The sequence below is a fragment of the Bos taurus genome, chromosome 16 (assembly GCF_002263795.3).
Source record: "Bos taurus isolate L1 Dominette 01449 registration number 42190680 breed Hereford chromosome 16, ARS-UCD2.0, whole genome shotgun sequence".
NCBI lineage: Eukaryota > Metazoa > Chordata > Mammalia > Artiodactyla > Bovidae > Bos > Bos taurus.
The window spans coordinates 45,678,919-45,703,519 of NC_037343.1; the positions used below are offsets into that span (position 1 = coordinate 45,678,919).

The following is a 24,601-nucleotide window of genomic DNA, read 5'->3' on the forward strand; positions in this document are numbered from 1 at the left end:
AGTAAAGGGGTTTCTTTTTGGAGGAATGAATGGTTTCAAAAATTGAGTAGTGGTAATGACTGTACAACCCCATGAATAGACTAAAAACTTTGAATCGTACACCTTAAGTGGGTGAATTGTACAGTATGTTAATTATATCTCAGCAGAGCCAACTCATTGGAAAAGACCCTGATGTTGGGAAAGATTGAGGGCAGGAGGAGAAGGGAGCAGCAGAGGATGAGATGGTTGGATGGCATCACTGACTCAGTGGACATGAGTTTGAACAAATTCTGGCAGATACTGAAGGACAGGGAAGCCTGGCATGCTGCAGTCCATGGGGTTGCAAAGAGTTGGATACAACTTAGTGACTGAACAACAAAGAGTTGTAAAACACAAACACAATAAGAGGAAGAGAAGAAGAATGAAGCTTAAAAAGAATCAATGGATTAACTTTAGAAGAGAAGACCGAGTGATGGAAAAAGGAAAACTGAGGTCAGGAGGGTCTGATGACTGACCCTTGGTCATTGGGTCCCCTCCTGCTCACTGAGTCCCCATGTCCAGCTCTCGGTGGGATATGGTGGTGATGGAGAATGTGGATCGAGAGGCCGGGCCAGGTGATTGCTCAGTGAGGAGATAAGACAGATATAGGAGAGGCGCTGAACACCATGAGGACCCCCCGGGGCCTCCGAGGATGACCTCAGAAGAGGGTTCATTTCTAGTTGTGCTTCTGAAGGATTGTGAAAAGACCAGGGGTGAGTCCATCCAGTTCCCACTTGCTTTGACTGCCTCCTAGACAGCAAGGGATCCTGGAGAGAACCATGCCCTGAACTTGGGGTTCCTCCTGGAGAAGTCCCTATAGACCAGGGTTCTCCATCAAATGGTTGGCTGATTCAGAGGTGAAGGCGGGCTTTCAGAGAACAGTAAACACTTCAGCTGAGTTGCCACTGTCCTGGTCAGGCCCCTGAACCTTCCATGGGAGGGAGGCGCTGGGGTGGGGGAAGGCAGCCTGGACTGTGGTTCCTGCTTCACCACTAAGTACCTGTGTGCCAAGCTCCTTACTTTTCCTGTGCCTCAGTTTCCTCTTCTGCAAAATGAGATCTAAAGCCGTGCAGATGGGGTCCTGGAAGGTCCAGCAGAACCTGACAGAGCGAGGGCCCCTGAGCTTCGGCTGCAGGGACCATTGTATTTGAAACGACCAGTCCTGTGAATGCAGCTGCTTGTGTGAGCCCAGGCAACCCACAGCATGGAGGACACTGATGCAAGCATGCTTGCTGTTTTGAGCCACTCAGCTTTGGGGTGGTTTGTTACACAGCATTAGATTACTGTAGGGGACAGTTGTAAGAGACAAGATGTTTGCTACCTGGGCAAACCATGCTACCACGATCGGTATTAGCCCAGGAAGGCTGTCAGTGCTAATCTAGAGGGAGGAAGAAGTTCATTAGCCATCAGCCTAGGAGCTTGAAGGTCTCTCTTAAGGACTGTGATGCAGGAAGAGACTCCAAAGAAGCTGGGTGAAAGAAACCACCTTCGTGCATTCTCCTTGGTGGCTTATACAGGCCCATCCATAGTTATATATGGATAATATATAATCCCTCTGTGCCCAGCCCCAAGATGATACATGTGCCAGATGATAAACATCATGGCTAGTCTCCTATCAGAGTAGGAGACATGCAGAGATGTGCTCAGCAGCAGAGTCAAAAGATGGATAATCCGACGTACACTCAGGAAGTGATAACGTGCAGTGATAAAGCACCCATTCAACGGGCTTTATTATGTGCAGCCCTGAGCTGTGTGACACAGAACAAGTCACCTGGAGAGACTCAGCTTCCTTGTCAGGAAAATGGGGATGAAACATCTCCTGGAGGCAGGGAGAGGATGAAATTGGATAATGAATGTAAAGTGGGAGCCCAGGGACAGGAGGGCATCTAGTGTGGGCTTTGGGATGAGGACCAAGGCCAGGGCTGGAACTGTGATGGTCTTCATGATACTCTCCAGGGTCTTTTGTTGTGGCAGATTCTTTCCCACCACAGTTTACTACCTCTGTTATTAAAATGAGCTGGAGTGCACAGTTGGTATGTGAGGGGGCTGGCCCGAAAGCCTAAGGCACAGCTAGGAGTCACAGATGGAGGAGCGGGACCTCTAACCAAATCCTATTTTGTAGTCATTCAGGAAGAACTGGGGCAAGAGGACCCAGACCCCTTAACCCATGCCAGCGTGGTTCATGGTTCCACCCAGGCCTTCTACCTCACCAAGGACCCATCTGCTCTTAGGTCTCTGGGTGAAATGGTCCTCATGGACAAGCAGGTGCAGGCTCCATGGACGGAGAGTGAAGACAGCTCAGTGAGCAGGTGCCACCTGGGGAGGGGAGAGACCTGGTTCTTCCTCTTGAGATGGGAGGTGCCATCACCACCATCATCATCACCACCACCACCATGATCACCACCATCACCATCACTATCATCACCACCACCACCATCACTATCATCACCACCACCACCATCATCGCTATCATCACCACCATCATCATCACCACCACCACCATGATCACCACCATCACCATCACTATCATCACCACCACCACCATCATCGCTATCATCACCACCACCACCACCATCACTATCATCACCACCACCATCACTATCATCACCACCACCACCACCATCACTATCATCACCACCACCACCACCACCATCACTATCATCACCACCACCACCACCATCATCACTATCATCACCACCACCACCATCATCATCACTATCATCACCACCACCACCATCATCACTATCATCACCACCATCATCACTATCATCACCACCACCACCATCATCACTATCATCACCACCACCACCATCATCACTATCATCACCACCACCACCACCATCATCACTATCATCACCACCACCACCATCATCACTATCATCACCACCATCACCACCACCATCATCACTATCATCACCACCATCATCACTATCATCATCACCACCACCATCATCACCATCACCACCACCACCATCATTGCTATCGTCACCACCACCACCACCATCACTATCATCACCACCATCACCACCACCATCATCAAGATAACATTTATTAGGTACCAACTCCATCCTTTGCACATGTTAATTCCTTTCATCCTCACACCAAGTTTGTACAGTGGGTGTTCTTATTACCACAGTTCTACAGAGGAAGAAACTGAGGCACAATGGGTTGAGTAACTTGAGTAACTGGACTGTGCACTAGTGAGCCCCAGAGGCCCCAAGCTTCCATACTCCAGAGCCGGAGCTCTCTGCTTGGCCTCACCTGGAAACTAGGGATACAGCTTCCATGACAGTACAAGCAGGTGAAGGGCCCCTTTTTGGCCAAAGGGTAGGCTTGGCAGCTTGGCTGGCAGGGCCACTGTCCCTTCCTTCCCTAGCTCACTTCCTGAAGCTGTGCTTGTTAACACAACACCACTGTTTGGTGCCAGGAGTCTGGGTGGCACATAACAGACACACTCAAGGAGACAGGGTCATGTCTGGCCTTAGAACCCTCTAAGCTGGGCCAGCCAGGCCAGTCTGTGCCTGGGCTTTATTTTAATCCAGAGCCCTAAAACCCCTAGAAGACAGAGTAGCCAAGTGGTGAGTGCTCAACTCAGGAGTCAGAAGGGCTGGGCAGTGTTTCCAGCTCTGACACTTTGGAAAGGCTTTCTTCTCTAAGTCTCAGTGTCTTCATCTATAAAACAGGGATGATTATAGGAGCTGTATCCCAGGGTAAGCTCGAAGCCTGGTGCCCAAAAGGTGTTAGCCCCTTGTCTCAGCTAAACAACAGGGCAAGGTGACTTGACTAGTCCATACCTTGGCCAAGGGAGCTATAAAACTCAAGCCCAAGCCAGCAAAACTCCAGCTGAAGCCCCTGGCCTGGGGGTCTGAGTGTCAGGCCCTCCATGGAGTCCCAGAGGGCAGGCCTGGGGCCTTGGCAAAGCCCTCACAGCAGGGATGAAATCCTCTTCATGCAGGATATCTCAATTTTGGAGAATGGTTCTTTTATGGGCTGAGTAGTGTCTCCCCCTCCTCCACCTCCCACCAAATCCATAGATTGAAGCCCTGATTCTCAGGACTTCAGATTGTGACTGTAGTATTTGGAGTCAGGGTCTTTAAAAAAGTGATTAGATGAAAAATGAGGCTGTTAGGGTGGAGCCTAACCCAATGTGGCTGTGTCTTTACACAAAAAGGAAATCTAGACTCCCAAAGAAACAGCAGCGGTGAGCACACTGAGAAAAGGCCATGTGAGGATACAGCAAGAACGAAGTCATTTAGCAAGACAAGGAGAGAGGCCTCAAGAGAGACCAAATCTGCGCACACCTTGATCTCAAACTTCTAGCCTGCAGAACTGTGAGAAAATAAATGTCTGTTATTTCAGCCATTAGGTCTGTGGTACTTTGTCACCTGGCAGTAACAAAGACAAACTGATGAAGACAATCTTTGTCTTCTAAGCTCAGCTCCCTACATATCCATGCATCTCTTTACCTGGCTGAGGGGTTATAGACCTTCAGGTGCAGAACTCTATGGGAATGAGATGGTTAGATAGCATCACCAACTCAATGGATGTGAATTTGAGTAGACTCCAGGAGATAGTGAAGGATAGGGGAGCCTGGCGGGCTCCAGTCCATGGGGTTGCAAAGAGTCCAGCACGACTTAGTGACTGAACAACAACAACTGTGTTCAAGGTCACCTTTGCCAAGTCAGGTTCCAACCCCACCCTCAGTGGATCCTTTCAGGGAGGATCTTGGGAAGTTCCAGGCTTTGGGGTCCCGAGAGCATCACAGGCACTTTCCAGGCTGCGGATGGCCTCTCTACCATGCACCCTACTGCCCAGTGGAGTCAAAATGAAGAATAGGTATGTCAGGACTTCCCTGGTGGGCCAGTGATTAATTAACAGTCTGCCTTGCAGTGCAGAGGACACAGGTTCGATCCCTGGTCAGGGAAGTAAGATCCCACATTCCTTAGGGCAACTAAGCCTGTCCTGCAATGAAAGATCCAGTGTAACGCAACAAAGATCCTGTGTGTCACAACTAAGACCCAACACAGCCAAATAATAGATATTTTTTAAAAGAAGAATAGGAGTTTTTACCCAAAAGGCACACTCAAAGTACATTTATTAAAACTGCTTTGCTGTACTTTTTTTATGAACAAGATACTATTCATTTTTTAAAATTTGATAATCTGATTAAAGAGAAATGAGCATATTCTCTTGAAGGTGACAACAGAGTCAAAAGACCAGGTGTCTACACTGAAGACCACTTTGAAATCACCATCCTGACAACTGCTGTGACCAAACCCTGAAACTTCAGCATCAGTGGTAACAGGAGTTGGGAAGCCCCCCATTTAGAGAAGCAGCTTCTTACAAATAACAGATCATTACCGAGGTCATAGTGGAGGCTTGTCAAATCAAAAGGGAAAGCACAATGAGAGGCGGGTGCATTTTAAGCTACAGCCATCTCTGAGAAGGGGAGCTGACACTGAGCTCAGGAAGTTTTAGACACCTTAGGTGCTAAACACTGCTACTGAGAAAAACAAAAACAGCGGCCAAGGAAAAGCACAGATGTGTTACACACAGGTGTGTGCGCCCCCCCCACCCCCCAGGCTGGGCTCTCTGATACCCTGGTTGGTCCCTCACGGTGCAGCCATGGCCCCATGCAGGCCTGCAGCTCACCAGCTTCTGGACCACTGATGCTGAGTCAGCAGCCCCTGGTTTGGCCCTGCTGCCTGGTGGGCCTGAGAAGTACCATCCTCATCAAAGTGAAACCCCCTGGGATGCTTTCCTGAGAAATGCAGCCCCACCCAAGGATCCTCCACGCTTTAACTCGCTTTCAAGTAACTTAACGTCAGGGCCTTTCAGCAGATATAAAATGAGCCCCTCTTCACCTTCTTAATGGGAATCAAACCTGAGGATGCTGGGGAAGAAATGATGTCTGTGAGCACAGTCAGGGGACCTGGAGGTTCACATGTCCTGCTACATGACTGCTCTCTGCTCTAAGTTTTCTATTTTCCTGCTACTTTTCCAAAAAAATGAAGTGAAAGTACTAGTCGTTCAGTTGTGTCTGACTCTTTGCAACCCTATGGACTGGCCCACCAGGCTCCTCAGTCCATGGAATTCTCCCGGTAAGAATACTGGAGTGGGCAGCCATTTCTTTCTCCAGGGGACCTTCTTAATCCAGAGACTGAATCCAGGTCTCCTACATTGCAGGCAGATTCTTGACCATCTGAGCCACCAGGAAAGCCTCGTGATAAATGCACCAGCCATCTCCAAGTTCCAGGGCACTGGGGACTTTGAATGCGCCAGGCCCAACCTCATGGGGCATGTCTACACCACTTCTTGGAAGGCCCTGCTCAGAGTGTCCCTGGCTTTAGCTTATTCCCCAGGGGCCCAGGCCAGGCCTTCTGATGTCATAATAAACATCATCAAGCTTATAAAATTAGAGCATTGATGCATTTTTTATGTCTTAGAATCACACTGAATTGTTAACATCATAGAGGATGGCTGAACGCTGCATCCATGTCTTCCTTTTCTCTTAAAGGTGAATTATTGAGCAGAGATGCTCTTTGCTCAGGCCCCCACCCCAGGTCTGAGATTCCTGTCTACACCTGGGTGGTCAGATCCATTTGTAAGGTTAGATCCATTTCTATCAGTGTTGGGGGAGGGAAAGGAGCACTGTTGGAGGAGGGGGCACTGGTAAGGGGACTTCCTCCAAGCTCCCAGCCCCCAGTGCAGGAGAAGGAGATGGGGAGAGTGTAGGGGAGGGAGTTGACTGGGCAGCAGCTCCAAATGGAGCCACTCATAACCATTCAGCAGCAAATGGAGCCACCAGGAGAACACTTTAGTGAGGAGAGAACACTGCTGGAGCGGGGGGTGCTGTCTGCAGAATGGAGACGGGATGAAGGTTCATTTACAGAGCATCATGGGCCATGGCACAGGTGAGCAATTTAAAGAGGTAATTGAGATAATATGTCAGAATAATAACCTTAGCTGTCAAAGGCTCTTAAAATTTCTCATTTGATTTCACATTTAAGTGGATGGATCTGCAATCTAGTGAATTTCACATCCCTGCCCAGGAAATCTTGAGCTTTGCACAGTATTCTCTGCAGAAGACAAAGTAGTTGCCCGAACCATTTTTCATAATAAAATGTGTTCTTTGGCCCGAAAGACTTGCTGAGTGCTACACAAGATCTGCGTATGGGCGACACTTTAAAAACAACAGCAACAACAGCAAAAACCATGTCAGACACATAGCATTTCTTCTCTCAACAAGAACAGCAGAAATGAATTGGTCTGCTGGGGTGAGGAGCAGGAGAGACAGGCAAGAACCAGGTAGGGGCAGAGGAGGGGAGGTGCAGTTCTGCACAGTAGAGATTTTAACCTTGACTGAAGAGAAGACTGGCTTTTGTCCTTGCCTTCTGGGAGGTGAGCTCCATGCCCTTGGAATGCCACACCGGCTGGGAGTGGCTTAGTTTGCCTGAGTCACTGGATAGTCCTATAATATGATTTAAGGTAAGAGCTAGTTATACTGGATAGTTGTGGGGTTGGGGCTGGCCAGTCTAGAAGGATCAACTATGTGATTTAGGGTAAAAGCTTTCAGTCACGTGGTATCAGCCAACTCAGGAGAGACTGGAGACTCAAGCTGAGATCAGCCACATGGGCAGTTGCTCACACGTATGTAAGTGTTGTTCAGTCACTCAGTCATGTCCAACTCTTTGCAACCCCATAGCCTGCAGCACACCCAGCTTCCCTGTCCTTCACTGTCTCCCACAGTTTGCTCAAACTCGTGTCCATTGAGCTGATGATGCCATCCAACCATCTCATCCTCTGTTGCCCCCTTTTCCTCCTGCCTTCAATCTTTCCCAGCATCAGGGTATTTCCCAGTGATCTTTTTTGCATCAGTGGCCAAAGTATTGGAGCTTTGTAATGGAGCTCCAATACTGTGTGATGGAGCCCCAGTTAAAAACTCTGGACACCAAGACTCAGGGGAGCTTCCTTGATTGGTGATTCTCCATCAGCAGTGTCATACATTGATCCAGGGACATTAATGCTGACCATGACTCCATGGGAGCAGACAGGGGAAGCTGGATGTTTGGTGCCCTCTTGGACCCTGCTCTGCACACCTCTTCCCTTGGCTCATTTCCATGTGGGTCCTCTTGATGGAATTAACTGTAACTATGAGTATAACTTCAGTTTCTTCGGCATCAATGGTTGCGGCATAGACTTGGATTACTGTGATATTGAATGGTTTGCCTTGGAAACAAATTGAGATCATTCTGTTGTTTTTGAGATTGTACCCACGTATTTTGGATTCTTTGCATTTTGGATTCTTTTGTTGACTGTGAGGGCTACTCCATTTCTTCTAAAGGATTCTTGCCCACAGTAGTAGATATAATGGTCATCTGAGTTAAATTCACCCATTCCAGTCCATTTCAGTTCACTGGTTCCTAAAACGTCATGTTCACTGTTGCCATCTCCTGCTGACCACTTCCAGTTTACCTTGATTCATGGACATAACATCCCAGGTTCCTATGCAATATTGTTCTTTAGAGCATCAGACTTTACTTTCACCACCAGACACACCCACAACTGAGTGTCGTTTCCACTTTGGCCCAGCTTCTTCATTCTTTCTGGAGCTATTTCCTTGATCTTCCCCAATATCGTATTGGACACCTACTGACCTGGGGAGGGGGGTGGGCTTGTGAGTATAACAGCTTTCACGGGCTCTAGGAGTCCTGTCAGTCAAAGATTAAAATCAAGCATGGATTGTGAGCTGACCAACTCTTCACACATTCTTTCTACCTATGAAGAGCATTTCTATGAACAAACATCATTTTCATGGTCAGCCCCTGTCAAGTGCTGTCTCTTCCTGATGGAACACAGAAGGACTCCCAGGCCCTCCTACATGCTCACCTAATACTTAGAACCTGCCCCTACAGGTTGCTCATCACACCTACTGTCCCATCTGGCTTGCCTCATGTCCTGGGCCATGCCCTCCCGGAGGCAGGGGCATGCCCAGTTGACCCATAAAGCCCTGAATCCAGGAGAGTGCCCTTCAGTTGGCTGGGACTCAGCAGGTATGAGTGACAATGGGCAGGTGTACAGGTTGCCTTCTGCCAAAACTGCTTCTTCCAATGTGGTTTATGACCTGGTTGAGGGATGAGGTGCTTACCTAAGAAAGTGGGGCCATAAGTGCCAGAGGAGGTGGGTATTGTGAGATCTCAACAGGAGCTTGTACATGAACATGAAGCTGTTGGCATGGGGTCTCGCTGGAATGGCTGTTATTGTCATACCAGAGCATTTTGGTGCACTGAATTCCATGGGAATGAGTGTGGATAGCCAGGTTTTCATGGCCCCCAACTCTGCTACCCACCTACCAACTCATTCATTCATTCATTCATTCACTGACAAGGCTAAGGTGGGGCTGAATCAGACAATGAGGAAGTCACAGGGGGTCAGATGAGACCCTCCTCCAGACCCCAGGACTGTGACACACCACGCGATGATTTGCCAGGGACCTGTTGGGAAGTCCCCAGTCTCTCTGAGGTCCAGAGGAGAGATGGGTCTGAGTAGCTCAGGGAGGAAATTTACTTTTTCTCTTTTCCAACTCCAGGGAGCTGAGCGGTGAATTCTCTGTTCTCACTAAGTGGCCCCATAAAAGCTCTGAAGGCAGCCTCAAGGACACATTTAATAAAGGTCAAGAATCTGCATTCTTGTCTTAGGTTTTTTTCCTGAAGCTTGTCCAGTGATGGAGAGACCTGAAAGGGGTTGGTGGTGCCTGGTCAGTTCTGGACACTTGCCCCAACTGCTTTTGACATCAGGGGCCATGCAGCCTAAAGCTGGAGTCAGTCAGCAATGAGGACGACGGTCACAAAAACACCACTGGATGTCCACCCACCCATCTATCCATCAATCTATCTATCCACCTGCCCATCCATCCATCCAACCATTTACCCATCCATCTATTCACTCATCCATCCATCCATCTATCCCTTTAAGAAATACTTATTGAGCAGGTACTGTGTTCATGGCCTCTTGGGGCAAGCTTATAATTAAGATAAAAGTCCTTGGCCTAGGGACTCAGCTAGATTTTCCCCTTTGTCAATTTGATTCCCACCCCTTGACCCACTTCTTTCCATGCTACCTTCATGCAGACATGTCACAGACATTCCCTGCCCACATGCTTCTCTGAGCTCTGGATCTTAAGTCCACTGACTTGCTATTGACTTCTCCCTGCAAACTCAGCCCAACTCGTGACAGGTCTTCCTCCAGGGTGAATGACATGGAGGCCCCTTACCTAATCAATCTATAAGTCCTACTGATGCTACCTCCTGAATCTCTCTTGACTGCCCCCTTCTTTCCAGAACCACCAAATCCAGCATCATCTCAAACCTGGAGGATTCACTGGTATACCCTTGCTTGCTCTGACCCTCCTTCAATCTGTTCTCCATCCAACAGCCAATAGCACTTTTCAAAATGCAAACTTGGCCATGTCTCTGCCCCTCCAACCCTCCATGGCTTTCCTCTTCTTGGGGATAAAGCCATTATTTCTCATCCTGGCTGGTACCTGGGGGTCCCTCTAACCTGTCTGATCTGATCCCCACTCCCTCTCCACCTCCCGAGCCATCACATGCTTCCTACAAAGCTCCTTCCCACCACAGGCTGTCTGTTCCCTGAGTTTTCCCTCCCTCTTCATGGAGTTAGCTTCTGCTCCTCCCTCAGATCTCAGATCAGGGGTGACTTCTTTAAGAAGTCCCCCCACCCACACACATCTCCTCCTAACCCTCCATCACAAATTCCCGATAGACTTGCTTGTGCACAGGCTTGGTGGTCAGTTCTTTTTTCCTCACAGGGACCTCATCTGTTCTTGCCCATCCATTCCGTTGTTCCGATTCCAGACCTGGCCCAGTATCTGGCATCCAGTGCGGGGTTCCAGCACCAGTTAGTGAATAAATGATAACAAAGAAAGAATTGCTAGGGGAAGAATTTACAAATGGTAGTGGGAAAGCCAAATAAAAAGAAGGTGTCCTGAGTTGGGGGGAGGGGGACAAGGGGAGGGGAAGTCAGCCTTCAGAGCAGACAGGCCTTAGAATAGAAATTTTCAATAGCGCCAGAATTCTTTAAAGTGACCACAGGGTGAGAGGCCAGAGGGAAGAGCATGTGTGAAGAAACATGCCCAGAGGGGAGAAACAGTACAGTGATTGGGGAGGTAGAGAGGAGGGGAGAGCCTTCTGCGGGGGAGAGGTGGGAGAGCTGAGGATAAGGCAAGAAAGATAGGCTGAAATCAGCTTAGGAAGGGTCTTGGGGTTAGACTGCACAGTCGGGATTGCCCCTGACCTTCCCAGATGGCCATGCCCCTCCCCACAGGTGCTGCTGGCAGCCCTGCCTCCCTCTCTAACTCATCATGTGGCACTGGGCTACGGTCACCAGTTTTCAGGTCTTCCCCTCCCAGGGGACAGCACCTTGCACCTCGCCTGGCACACAGCAGGTGCCTGTCAATCTTTTCTGAACACAGCAGTGAGGTGCAGCAGGGATGGGGGTGGTGCTGGAGAAAGTGGCAGCAAGAATGGAGCCCTCCCAATGGGGAGGCTCCAGCCCTAGGGATGTGACGCTAAAGGCCTGCAGTATAAAAATGGCAAAGCAATGGAAAATGGGAGGAGGAAGCCCTGTGGGTTTTAAAGGTGTTCACTTACAAACTTCTTGGCTTGGTAGAGAGGGGACTGTGGGGAAGAAAGAAGCAGGAACAAAGGATGTTTCTAGCTTTGCAGGCCTCTGGCAGATGCAGCACAATTACAGCAGGGAGAAGAGGCCAGAGGAAGACTCCCATTGTGATGAGGTCAAGAGCAGATGGGTAGGTTGAGAGCCATATGTATGCACTGCTATATTTAAAACAGATAACCAACAAGGATCTACTGTACGGCACAGGGAACTCTGCTCAATGCTATGTGGCAGTCTGGATGGAGGGGAGTTTGGGGAGAATGGATACATGGATCTGTATGGCTGAGGCCCTTTGCTTTTGTTGTGTACCGGAAACCATCACATTATTAATTGACTGAGTGTGTGCTAAGTTGCTTCAGTCATGTCCAAGTCTGCGACCCTGTGGACTGTAGCCCGCCAGGCTCCTCTGTCCATGGGATTCTCCATGCAAGAATACTAGAGTGGGTTGCCATTTCCTTCTCCAGGGGATCTTCCCGACCCAGGGATTGAACCCAGGTCTCTTATGTCTCCTACATTGGCAGGTGAATTCTTTACCAACTAGTGCCACCGGGGAAGCCCCATAACCGGCTCTACTCCAATACAAAATAAAGTTGAAAAAATAAAAAATAAAAGGAGGGTTGATCTGAGGGAAAAAAAAAAGAGAGAGAGAGAGCAGATGGATGGGGTCAGACCACCTGTGTATGATTCTTTCTGCATCACCTGCTCACTGCATGTCTCAGTGTCCTCGTCTATACAATGGGGACTTTGTTGTTGTTTTGTTGTTTAGTGGCCAAGTTATGTCCGTCTCTTTGCGACCCAATGGACAGTAGCCCGCCAGGTTCCTCTGTCCGTGGGATTTTCCAGGCAAGAATACTGGAGTGGGTTGCCATTTCCTTCTCCAGGGAAGCTTCATAGGTCGTTGGGAAGTCTGAGTGAGTTAGTACACGTAAACGCTTCATGGATAGGTCCTGGCAGTTGGTGGCACATGGATGTCAGCTACCGTAACCCCTGGCTGGACAGCTCTGTGCCAAGAGGCAGGTTTTCAGAAAGAGACAATCACGTGGCTCAGAGGTCTGTCAGCTCTCCTTCACATCTCAAAACCCAGGGATGCAGCTTTGGTGCCTCTGATGTGACACAAGACATCAGCAGCGCCACCAAATAGGGTGAGGAACCATCTCAGACCCAGACAGGAGAAAGGACACTCGGGAGCCCTTTCCACCTGCCGGTGTAAGAACTGGCCCTGGGCCTCAGCCAGTTGGTTTCTCACCTGCCCTGTATTGCAGCTCCTGGAGTCTGTGAGTCTGGCTGTGGGATGTAGAAGGGGAAGTGGGTGGGGGAAGCCGGGCACGCTGATCTAGAGGACGTCTGTCCTGATTCAACAGTGATTTGTGGCCAATCACTGCTCTTCTGAGGGCCCAGATTCCTTCCACAAAGATGAGGAGGTCAGAGGATGTGATAGCTGCTTCTTTCAAGTTCTGTCTCTCGAAGTGTCTCATGTCCACTCTGCCATGGGTTTTTATAAATCTCTTCTGTTATTAAATATGGAACATCTGACACATGCCTGCCTGTCCCTTTTTTTCCCTCAAACAAAGGACTTTGAGTTCACGAGTGGAGCATGTTGGCAATGGAGAAAGCTGGTCTCCAGCCTGTCAGACTATTCTGAAAGTCCTGTTTTCACAGCAGCAGGAGACAAGGTCTGTCACTGGGCTGCTTGGAAGGGATCAGAAACGTGTATTTTTAGGAGTTTTTAAAAGGAGTGGCCTTACGCAGGGTCCCAGCCAGAGGCCATTTTGCCTTTTCAGTCCTGTGAGGAGCTGGAAGGCTCGTGGGGAGTCTGGGGTCTCATCTCACTCAGCTCCTGGACTCCAGGACCTGGCTTCCTCCCAGAGGCCGCACCAGCACCCACTCCACCCCCAGCCCCTTCTCTTTGCTGACGGATGCTGTCCTGGGCCTCCCCATCTCAGGACCATGGTTCCTACTGCTGAGTCAGCAGATCAGCACTTCTAGTCTTTCCCAGGGAGGTTCTTTCTAGGAGCCAGATCCCAGAAAAGGTGAAGGAAGCCTGCAAAACTCTGGCCTGAACTGGCCAATCCCTAGGCCTGCTGGTCTTTCTGGGATCCCAGCTTTGCCAAGAGGTCTTTCTTTGAGTTTAGGCCCCCTGGAGCAGAGCTGACCCATGTCCAAATGATGTGGTTTGATAACAGGAGTCTGTTGTAATGGATTTAGGAGCAAGAGTGTTGCTGCCTGAGCAGGCCTGTGGGGCAGCCATCGGGCCCACCTACAGGATTCCTGCATTCCAGCCACAAGTGGTCGGGGCAGAGAGGCGTCTCCACCGAGTCTGACATCCCACACGCCAGTTGGGGGTGAGTCTCATTCTGTTCCTGCCTTGGGATTTGCCTCCATTCCCACACCCCAGTGGAGAGTGACAGGGAGGGAGTCAGTCCCTGGGACTCGAGCAGGTGTGCATGTCTCCCTGAGTCTGGAAGACATCCCAGGGACCACAGACCTGTGTGCTGGTTTGCTGGGCCAACACCAGAGGGCACGACAGGAAAGGCAGGATCCAGGGTCTTTTCTCCTGCAGCATGAGGAGGGGTGGGGGCACAAGGTCTCCTGGGCCAGGTCTTTCCTGTCCTGTCCCAGCCCGGGGAAGTCCAGGGCTCTGAGCTCAGAGACAGTCTCTGGGAGTTTTCAGCCACTTGTCTGGGTTCTGTAAACTCAAGGAGCTCCCTCCTGCCTTGGGGTCTTTCTGTATATGGTTTGCTCGGCCTGGAATGCCCTGCTCTCCTACTCCTGGCGTTGACAGGCTGCCACTTCTCTTTTCTCGAAACACCCTCTTCTCTTGGTCTCCCTGTGGTCATGTCCTCCCTGTTTTCCTCCTGCCTTGCTGGGTGCTTCTTCTCACCCGTTTGCCAGCAGCTTTTCCACTTGACATCCAACTTCCTTGGAGGTCCAGTGGTTAAGAGTCTGCATTTCCAATACAGGGGAATGGGTTGGATCTCTGGTTAGGGAACTAGATCCCAAATGCCTCACAGCAAAAAAAAACAAAAAACAAAAACTGGGGGTGCCCCTGTTTGGCCCTATGCCCTCTCCTGTCCTTTATCCACCCTCCTTCATGGCCAACTGTACCCCAGACCCAGGCTTCCCTTGTGGCTCAGCTGGTAAAGAATCTGCCAGCAATGTGGGAGACCTGGGTTTGATCCCTGGGTTGGGAAGATCCCCTGGAGAAGGGAAAGGCTAGCCACTCCAGTATTCTGGCTGGAGAATTCCATGGACTGTATAGCCCATGGGGTTGCAAAGAGTCGAACACGACTGAGTGACTTTCACTGCCTGCACCCAGACCCATGATTTTAAACTCCGTTGCTCAGCTGATGACATCTCAAGTTTATCTCCATTCTGGATCCTTCCCTGGCCTGAAGACTTTCAAACCCAATGATTTGCCTGGTGACTTTAACAGCCTGTCAAACATAATGTGAACAAAACCCACTCGAGAGTCCCCTCTCTCCCACTTCACTGCTTCTGCAAACTCCTCCAGCTCAGGAAGTGACTCCCTGAGTCCCCAACCCCTGTTGTTTAAGCTCCAAATCTAGGCAACACACATCCTTCTCCTTCTCATCCTCCATGTTCAAATCATCAGCAGGGCCCTTGGCTCTACCCTCAAAACATCTCCAAACTGTGTTTCCTGTGACTTATCATCCAGCCTCCCTGGAGCCACCCTCATCCCTTGCCTGCATAGATGCAGAGCATCTGGGGTGGATTCTCTGCAGGTGGAGTCACAATTCATGCTCCAGACAGCAGCTGGGGGCAGCAGGGATCCTGAAAACAGAACTGAGCGTGTCCCCTCACCTCCTTATAACCCCCCTCCCCCACTGTCCTCAGGATGAAGTCCCAGCTCCCTGCCTTGGTTGATGGCCACCCCTCTCCCAGGCCTGGTCCCTTCTCATTCTGCTGCGCCTCCCCTTAACTCTGTTCACCACCACACCCCCCTCAACACCCCCAACTCACCAGGTGACTTTGTTCCTGTGGTTCCCTCTACCTGGGATGTCCTTCCCAGGATCTCAGCCTAGTTGGCTCCTTCCTGTCGCAGCATCTTCCTGGAGGGGCCACTGCTGGCTCCTAACCTCAAGCTGCCACCCTGGCCGCCCTCTACCAGGTGGCCACCCATTGTAAGTACTCTGACATTTCCTCTGTGTGTGTCTGTTATTTTTCTCCCTCCTTTGAATGTAAACTCCAGGAAAAGAAAGGGCCCCTGGAGTCCAAGCAGTGCCTGGTGATGCAAGAAGGAACGACCTTCGTGGAAGGAGGCAAGATGAGAGGCCAGAAGCCTGATTAGGATGTGCAAGAATATTTGGGGCTGAGTCAAGGTGGTGGTGGGCTTCCCAGGTAGCTCAGTGGTAGAGAATCTCCCTGCCAATGCAGGAGATGCGGGTTTGATCCTTGGGTCAGGGAGATCCCCTGGAGAAGGAAATGGCAACCCACTCCAGTATTCTTGCCTGGGAAATCCCATGGACAGAGCCTGGTGGGCTGCAGTCCATGGGGTCGCAAAGAGTCTCGGACATGACTTAGCGACTAAAGAATAGCAAATTAGGTAATAACAGATCCAACTAGTTAAAACAGCTTCACTGGATTGGGTGGGGCCCTAATCCAAAAATGGGTGTCCTTGTAAAAGGAGAAAATAGAGACACAGATACAGAGAAAGAAGATGCCGTCTGATGATGGAGGCAGTGATTAGAGTTATGTTGCTACCAGCCAAAGAGCACCAAGGATCACTGGTGGTCACCAGAAGCTAGAAGAGGTAAGAAGGATTCTCCCTTACAGCCTTCAGGGAGTGTGGCCCTGCTGACACCTTGATTTTGAACTTCCAGCCTCTAGAATTCAAGAGACTATGTTTGTGTTTTAAGTCCCCAAGTCTGTGGCCATTTGTTATGGAATCAGTGAGAACCTCATGCAACGGTCAAGGATAAGTTGGTTGATGCTGGCCATCAGGGGTCGAGCTTCCCACCTTCAGGCCTCAGGATGAGCCACCTATGCCCTGCCACCCCCTCCCCCACATGGCTGGGAAGCTGACCCTATGAGAGTGACCACGTCTGCCCGAGCTCCAGGGCTTCACCCGTGGGTTTTACTCTGCTTCCTGCCCAACAGCCAGGACAAGGATGCAGAGCCTGCCTCCCTGGCCTCTGCAGATGCTGGGCTTGCCGGTTCTCTGCAGGGCACCATTCGTCACTGCTGCAGGGAGGCGGCTGAGGCCCAGCCCCAAGGTGACCCATCCCTGCTACACCGAGAGCTCCACACAGATCCATTCAGCCGGGGTAAACCGCAGGAGATCACATCCCCTGGGGGCATCTGAGCACCAGGCCCCTTGGTTTCTGCCTAAGAAGGGCTAAGGACAGACACCCACCCCAGTCTGTAATGGCATGGACCCCACAGAGAACAGAACACTGAGGAGAAGGAGGGAGCGAGGCCCTGGCTGGGCAGCTGCAGCTCAGACCAGAGGTCCTTCTGGCCACTCAGCTTCAAGATCCAAATGTAAGACTGGCTCACATCAGCTTCTTTCTGCCACTGCCATCTTATCTCTTAGGTCTCTGCTGTGCAAAGAAATACCCAGAGACCCAAGAGCTAACCCACATTGGCACACCCCAGACCCCAGTGTAGGTGAATGCCAGAAGATTCTAGGCAGTGCTTCTTCTTACTTACAGAGCAGACCCCTGTGTCCAAGCCTGCGAAGTTGGTGCAGAGTGCTCCCAGAGGAGGAGGGCATGGACCCCGCCTTGGGCACTAACTCAGCCTGTAATTCAGGCACTCTCCAAAGTCAAGACCATTCACAGATGCTCTATGTCTGATCTGAAAGACTCTCCTGAATTTTGTATTCTACTCCATAAAACAAATCTTTGATTTAGTAAAAACAGTGGCCTTTCAAATTAGTTACAACTAGATTACTTACCCCGTGCTCCTCCCCTGCCCCCATCATCTGGTAGAAGTGATGCGTTTTGTGATAGCTCTGTGGACGTTCTCCCTGGTTGAGGGTTTGTCACACAATAGGCCCAGGGGAGGGTGGCTGGGAGGTGGGCTGGGGAATCTGCAGGAGGGAGGGAGCCAGGCCAGGAGGAGCCAGCAAGGTAAACACATCAGAGAGCTCTGGGGTGTCCCCATGGGGGCAGGAAGCATCCAGAAGCTTCCTGGGGCCAGTCTCACAGTTGGAATGGCCCCTCCTGTTGCTACTGGGCTGCGCCTCTGACCTCAGGCTCAGTGTGTGGTCTCCCACTCCTGGTGGGTGGAGGCTGCTATTAGAAACCAGCCAGCAGGGGAGAGGCTGGCAGGAGCATGGCCACAGGCCAGGGACAGGCGGCTGGGAGGTGAGGGGAGGTGGACAGAGCTGGGGACCATCCCAGCTACACATCTTCTAATAGCAGTGAAGGTTTGGTCACAGAAGACCAAACAGGGAGACCAAATCCTTCTTTTTCTTCTCTCCACCTCCTTACAGGAGGGCAAGGCTCCCATCTTCCACACTTCTAATCCAGAGCCCGGCTGCCCCAGAGCCTGGCTTACTGGGTACTCTACTCTGGGCCTGGTGACCTGGACCACAAGTTGCCAGGGTGTCCGCCCTGCCCCCGAAGCAGGCCCCTAGGTGATGAAATGAGAGCTACTGCTCACCGCTCTGCCTCAGATGACAAGGTCCTTCCCCTACTGAAGGTCAGCAGGAGGCCTGCCCAGATGGCTGGCCGGCTGAACCCAAGAAAGCTGCATCCATGACTCCCTTCAATCCTCTCACCCCGGGAGGAGGCTCAGCCACCCAGAGACAACTGAAAATAGAGTCTAAGAATAAGCTGCTTAGTGGGGTTTGGAGAGGGGCCCAGGCCAGGGCCTTGGGGAGCATCAGCTGGTTGCAGAGGAGAGAACCAGGCACCCCGAACTTCCACTCACCTCTTCCAGGGACGGGGTTACTTAAAGGTGTCCCAGGGCCCTTGGCCAGATGTGAGCCCCATCCCCTCGGTTCTAAAACTGCAGGATCAAACCACCTGGGTTTATGCTTTTTGCAAACACAGGCCCAGCCAAGGCCATCTAAACACACAGCATCTCCTCCCCACACTCAGCAGAGCCCTGGCAGTCTCCACAGGACCCGAGGTGGCCAGGAGTGACAGTTCCCAGAGGCCTTCCAGAAATGGTCTCCGGGGTAAACTGGCTGCTTGACTGCTTCTAGCCTGGAAGAGGCCCCACTGCTCCCCAAAGTCACGGCTGGCCCGCCCCAGACCACCCTGGGATCCTGGTGCAAGCAACCTGTGGAAATTTGCTCTGAATCTGAACGTCTGGGAGAAGAAATGGTGAAACTGGTAGCTCCCTGAGCGCCTTGAGTAAAGGAAGTGACTGTTGCACCTCCTGGGACCCTTGCTGCTCCCTCCCCGCAGGGGAGGCTCTTTCCCCTTCCTTAGCCTGGCTGCAGCCTGCTCAAGCTGGCGATCTCAGCGGAAGAGACACTGCCTCCGGGAAACCTTCCTGAACACCGGGCTGGATGCAGCTCTCCTGATGTTTCCCGTGACACTTCATTCATTCACGCAATCATCCCTAAGACAGATAGGAACTGTGGCCCGCAATCTGCCAGCCTGTGCTAGGCAGGGGGGGGGGGGGGGGGCAGGCACACAAGGCCTGTGCCCCACCTAGAGCTCACAGTGAGGGGCGGGGGGGGGTGTGGAGGCCCCAAGTCTGGGGGAAGCGATGCAGCGCCCGCAACCCCAGGGGCTGCGCTCCCCAAAGTCGGCTTGGAGCGGGTAGATGCCGGTGGCTGCGGTTCTTCCCGGTTCTCCCCCTCCCCCGTTTCCACGCGCCGTCTCCGCTTGGATGGCTGTGTCCTGCTGAGATTTGGGGGACGCGGAGCCCCTGCGCAGATGACCCCCTGCGGGGACGATCGCCTCCCACCCGCTCTGGCTGCCCAGACAAAGGCTGCGCCCCAGCTGCGGCCGCTGAGCGCGTGGATTCCGTGTCAGCGTCCCCCACCCAGTCTTCAGTTTGGCAAGCCAATCGATATTTTAAGCAAATGAAAGCTGAAATTCTCTTCCCAAACAACTCTCCCTTTCTGGGATGGGGGAGGGGCAAAGAGCGCCTCCAGGATCGCGAGCTGGGCAACAGACGCAGGGCGGGGGCTGGGACCAGAAGAAACTCGCGCATCCAGAGGCGGCCGCCGACACGGGAGCGCGCATCCCTGGCCGCGCGTCCCCGCTCTCTCCCCGCTGCGGGCGAGGGCCTAGCGGTGCCGCAGTCCGCGGGGCGGGCGCGGGCGCAGCTTGCCCGCCGCTTCGCGCAGGGCCACTGCATTGCAGCTGCGCCGGGCGTGCAAGAGTGCGTGTGTGCATGCGTGTGTGTGCGACTGTGTGTGTGCACGCAGCCGCGCCCCAGTTTGCCAGGCGCTGCTGTCCCCGCACCCCCTCCCGTTCCGCCGCCGCCCCTCCCTCTCGCCGCAGCGCGCGCGCCCGCACGTCCCCGCGGCTTTAACTGCGAATTTGCTGGGTAACCGTGGGGGCGGGAGGGACTGAGCCGAGGAGCTGCGGAACCCGAGGGGAGGGGAGCCGAGAGGAAGGCTTCAGACAGCCTGGCCGCTGCGGCATCTTCTGCGACACACTTATCCACTGCCGGGTCATAGGGTTGGCCAGAGCCCTGGGGACCCCCACCCTCTGGGCTGTCCCAGTCGTCCTCTCTGCACTGAGAGGATTATGTCCCCGGCGCTGTGGCTGCCCCCCGACCCCCCGCCCTCGGTATTATTTATCAGGCTGGATAAATGCGGGTGGCTAAGTCACTCGTATTCATTGAAGGGGGCGGAGGACTAGAAGGACGTTTTATTCCTCTACCCTGGCAAGGTGGGAGGTCTCATGGTTCCTGTGCTCTGGACCCCTTTCGCCTCCCACTATTGAAAGGATGCCTGGTCAAGCCTAAAAGGAAGGAGATCCACGGGGTCCTTCCAGGCCCCCATCTACTCTCTGTCTGGGGGTGGTCCTGCCTTCTCCCCACCCCACCTCCTGTCATTTCTCCTGTGTATTCTGCCAGGGGCTGGGGGATGTTTATTTCAACCGGAGGCCTAGGGAGGTCAGAGCTCCAAGTCCCTGCAAAGGGGGCTGCTGAGGAGCAGTGTCCAGCTTGGCCAAGGACTCAGGGGGTGTGCTTCTCATGGAGCAGTTAAGGTGGCTTCCCTTCCCCATGGTTCCTGTCATAGCGTCTTCTCCTGCAGGCACCCTCCTGGATAGCTGGATAGCTGGCTCTCTGTCTCCCCTCCCCACGCCGGGAGGCCGGAGGTGGGGGGTGGGGCAGCTGATATTTCCTGTGCTTCCAGGTGAGGCTCTGCTTGGCTGGACTTGGTTCTCGGAAGTGCTCCATCTCCCATGCAGGTCCCACACTGACTGGTCCCAGCATCCTTCAGTCACCCTGGAGAGGTGACCTGGTCACTGAGGGAGAGCCAGGGCTCTGCAGACTTCCCTGTTCCCTTTCCCATTTGTTCTGCAAAACTGAAACCGGATTTCCTGAACGGGAGCCCCTGGTCACCCTGCCCTTCTCTGTTACATCCTGCGGGTCATCCGGCTGGCTGCAGCCTTGGCCAGGGTGGCTGCCAAGGCCAGCCTGGTGCTCCCAGGCAGCCACTGCCAGGCGCAGATGCCTGCTGACCCAAAGCCACCTCCCGGAACAGCTCAGAGGGTTCAGTGGCCGGGATGGCTGCCAGGCACCCTGTCCCTTCTGGGGCCAGGGCTGCGATGAGGCTGAGGTTTACACCCTGGGTGGCTCAGGAAGGCTGCCAAGGCATGTACCCGTGCCCAGAGATCCTCCAGCGGCCAGCAGCAAAGGGAGGTCTGAGAGGGGAGAAGGCAAAGGGCTGCTGTGGATAGGAAAGGGGAGCTTAAGGAACTGACCCTACAGAGGGCCCTGGGTGAGCTTAGCCGAGACCTAACACCTTGGGTTGGCATGGTCTCCAGCAAGGGATCCCACAGACAGGCATCTCTGCAGCTGCCCTGATACAAATGGCAGGTTCAGTCATCCTTTCCATTCTGTCTCTGTCCAGAGCAGACCATCAACTCAGCCCTCCAGCCAATTTCGGAGCTTCCCTTGGGCATGTCCATGCATGGAAGGGCAGTCTCTGACCTTAGCACCCTCCTCCCCAACACCCCGCCACCCCTGTTGAGCAGGGCAGCTGCTCTTAGAGAAGCAGCCTCAGCCATCACATCCAGCCTCCTCCCTTGGAGCCACTGGGGGCTCCCTGGCCCTCCACCCTCAGTCCTGATGGTGATCCTGGGCTTGTGTCAGATGCTCTACAGGACAGTGCATGCTCAGTTGCTCAGTCGTGTCAAACTCTTTTCCAGCCCCATGGACTGTAGCCTGCCAGGCTCCTCTGTCCATGGAATTTTTCAGGCAAGAATACTGGAATGAGTTGCTCTTTCCTACTCCAGAATATCTTCCAGACCCAGGGATTGAACCTGTGTCTCCTGCGTTGGCAGGCGGGTTCTTTACCACTGTGCCACCTGGGAAGCCCGTATAGGGCAGAAGCCGAAGTAAAAATAGCTTAGAGGCAGGAGTGATGGGTGGGGAAGAGTTTCCATAAGAAGGTTTGGCTTATGGTCTCTAAAAGGCAGAAGCACTGGACACACAGCCCCGAAGTCCAGCCTTGGAATCAGAAAGAAGCCCATCGCGGGCTGCCTTCCCCCGGCCTCGCCTCTGAGAGGCTCAGGGCTTGGCGCTGGCCTCCAGGAGCCCCTGTGCTTCCAGGAACTGCCCTGGGTGGGTGGCGATGGGGTGGTAGAGGATGCTTCGACCTGGCTGCTCCGGGGCTGTTGAGAGAGGCTTAGCAACTTGGGGGTTTGTCTGGCTGCCAGATCCCCTGGCAGGCCCTGGGCCCAAGCTCACAGACTCACTGTGTTCCAGGGAAAGGCCGAGATTAAGGTGAGTCTCACCAGGTGAGACTTGGGCCCCGAGCAGAAGTCAGGACACCTGGGTGCTTCCTCCTTTCTCACACCTTGTGCACAGGGTTCCCGGGTGTCCCTCTGCCTTGGGCCTTGGTAAGGTGACCCGAACGCCCTTCTTACCGTCCAGTGACAGCCAGTCGTGCTGGGAGGACGGGAGTGTGGGCAGGGCCCGAGCTTTGTACTCAAACACCACCGAGTTGGAGATGATCTGGTTGTTGAAGGCAACTTGTAGGGTCACAAGACCAGTGTCGTGGGCTGAAAGCAAAAGAAAGACCAGTCAGGGTGGGGGTTGGGGGGGTGTGGACCTCCCCCCACCCACCTTGTGTACCACCCCAGGGACTGGAGGAGCCTCTTCCATCTGCTCCTCATGGATTAGCCCTGCCTGGGCCTGCTCATTCCTCGAGGCCAAAATGCAGTGCTGCTTCTACTAGAAGGCTTCTCTGGGGGCTGGACTCAGCCATTGCCCCTTGATCACTCTAGTTTGTTACTGCCTGTTTGCTCCCCTGCCCTGTCGGGAGGACAGGGACTGGGAGCTCTGTATAGATTTGTTGAATGAATGAGTGAATGGTCCTCCACTCCACCGCATGCCTGATTGAGTCCTCCCCCTCCAGTCCATCCTGGGGGGAGAGGTTGGGTTCATGTCCAGCATTTCCTTTGTGCTTATTTCTGTTTCGTCCTTTCCTGCAAGCAAGTCCTGACTCACTTAGCATGGCCTGCGTTGTATTTTCAGAAGTTCTGCCTCCCTGATGGAGGCAAGGGCTTCGTCTGTGCCTGTTACTCTGAGTCCAGTGGGGGCTGGGCTGGGGCCTGGCAGGAAGCTTGTACCTCCCTCTCAATGCCTGGACAGCAAACTTTGGAAAGACAGGCCATTATGGGCCTCAGCAGCTGTTCTGACTCCAGCACAGGGCCCAATGAAAACTTCTGGTTGAGTAACCCATGGGATGTTCTCACTGTCTCCCGGCCTTGGGCAGAGACCTGCTTTGTTTCTGGGGAAGAGGCTGCTGCTGAAGTCTTGGGGACCGGGTCGGGGGCTGTGCGGGCTGCTCCGGCCCACCAGGCCTCATCCCCCGACCCCAACTGGGAGACAGCAGGGTTCTGTGCTCTCTGCCCTGCTTGTCTGGAACCAGCGATCGGGGCCTCCCCAGGACAGGTTTCCAGGGAGGACGCACCCAGGGATCATGTTACTGTTTGGGCTCTTGGTTTTCCGAAGCTTAGCCTGGAGGAAGCTATCCAAGTCAGCTGCTCCTGGGGGCAGAGGAAGGCTCTGGCTTCTCTAGGAGGACGGGTGGTGTAGGCTCACTTCCCGTGGGAAAACCAACTCATCCACTTGTGACGTCTCTCCATCTCAGGTGGAGGTGTTACATCATTGTTCCCAGAGTGGGTCTTCAGGAAGTCATTGCCCCAGGATGACCTGCAGGCTTATTGTCCCCCTGTGCTTTCTGCCCTGGTGTGGCTCCTCAGATCCAGGTCACAAGCTGGCTCTGTGGTGGGTGGGTGGGTGGGGAGGCGGTGTCCTACAGGACCTCCTGCCGTGCCTCTCTGGGCAGGGAGCCCCAGCCAAGTCCAGGCTCCAACTACATCCCCGGGGAAGACCTCCGAGCTTGTGGTCACTCGCCTTCCCTGGTGATTTGCCTGGCTCACCAACAGGAGGGCAGGGCATCAGCGTGCGTCCATCTGAGCCCGCTCAGCTCTGCTCGTCTGAAAACACCTTGCTGGCCCTGGGGAGTTCAAGGATTCCCTGCACCAGATGTTCCAGCCGGAAGGTCCTCCCCCGCCGCTGCTCATCTTCCACCATCTCCTGGCACATGCACAGCCTGCAGTGATGCTGGAATGGTGGCAGATCCAAAGGTGCCCCGTCTGTCCCCAGAGAGATGCAACAGAGAGCACCTGTCACCGTCTCCTGGGTCTCAGCCCAGCGGTCCCACACACACAGGCCCATCACTCAGGGTATTTCCTGGAGTCTCTTTCCTTCCCCTGCA

At 53.1% G+C, this 24,601-nt stretch overlaps 1 protein-coding gene across 4 annotated transcripts in view; it reads right to left on the minus strand.

The window, feature by feature from the left end:
* CAMTA1 (calmodulin binding transcription activator 1) overlaps positions 1–24,601 on the minus strand; it is a 994,006-nt gene that overhangs the window by 60,609 nt on the left and 908,796 nt on the right. For all 4 annotated transcript variants that reach the window (XM_059875731.1, XM_059875732.1, XM_059875734.1 and 1 more), the window contains one exon: positions 22,743–22,877. In XM_059875731.1, coding sequence (XP_059731714.1) covers positions 22,743–22,877 — 135 coding nt within the window. The remainder of the gene's footprint in view (positions 1–22,742; positions 22,878–24,601) is intronic.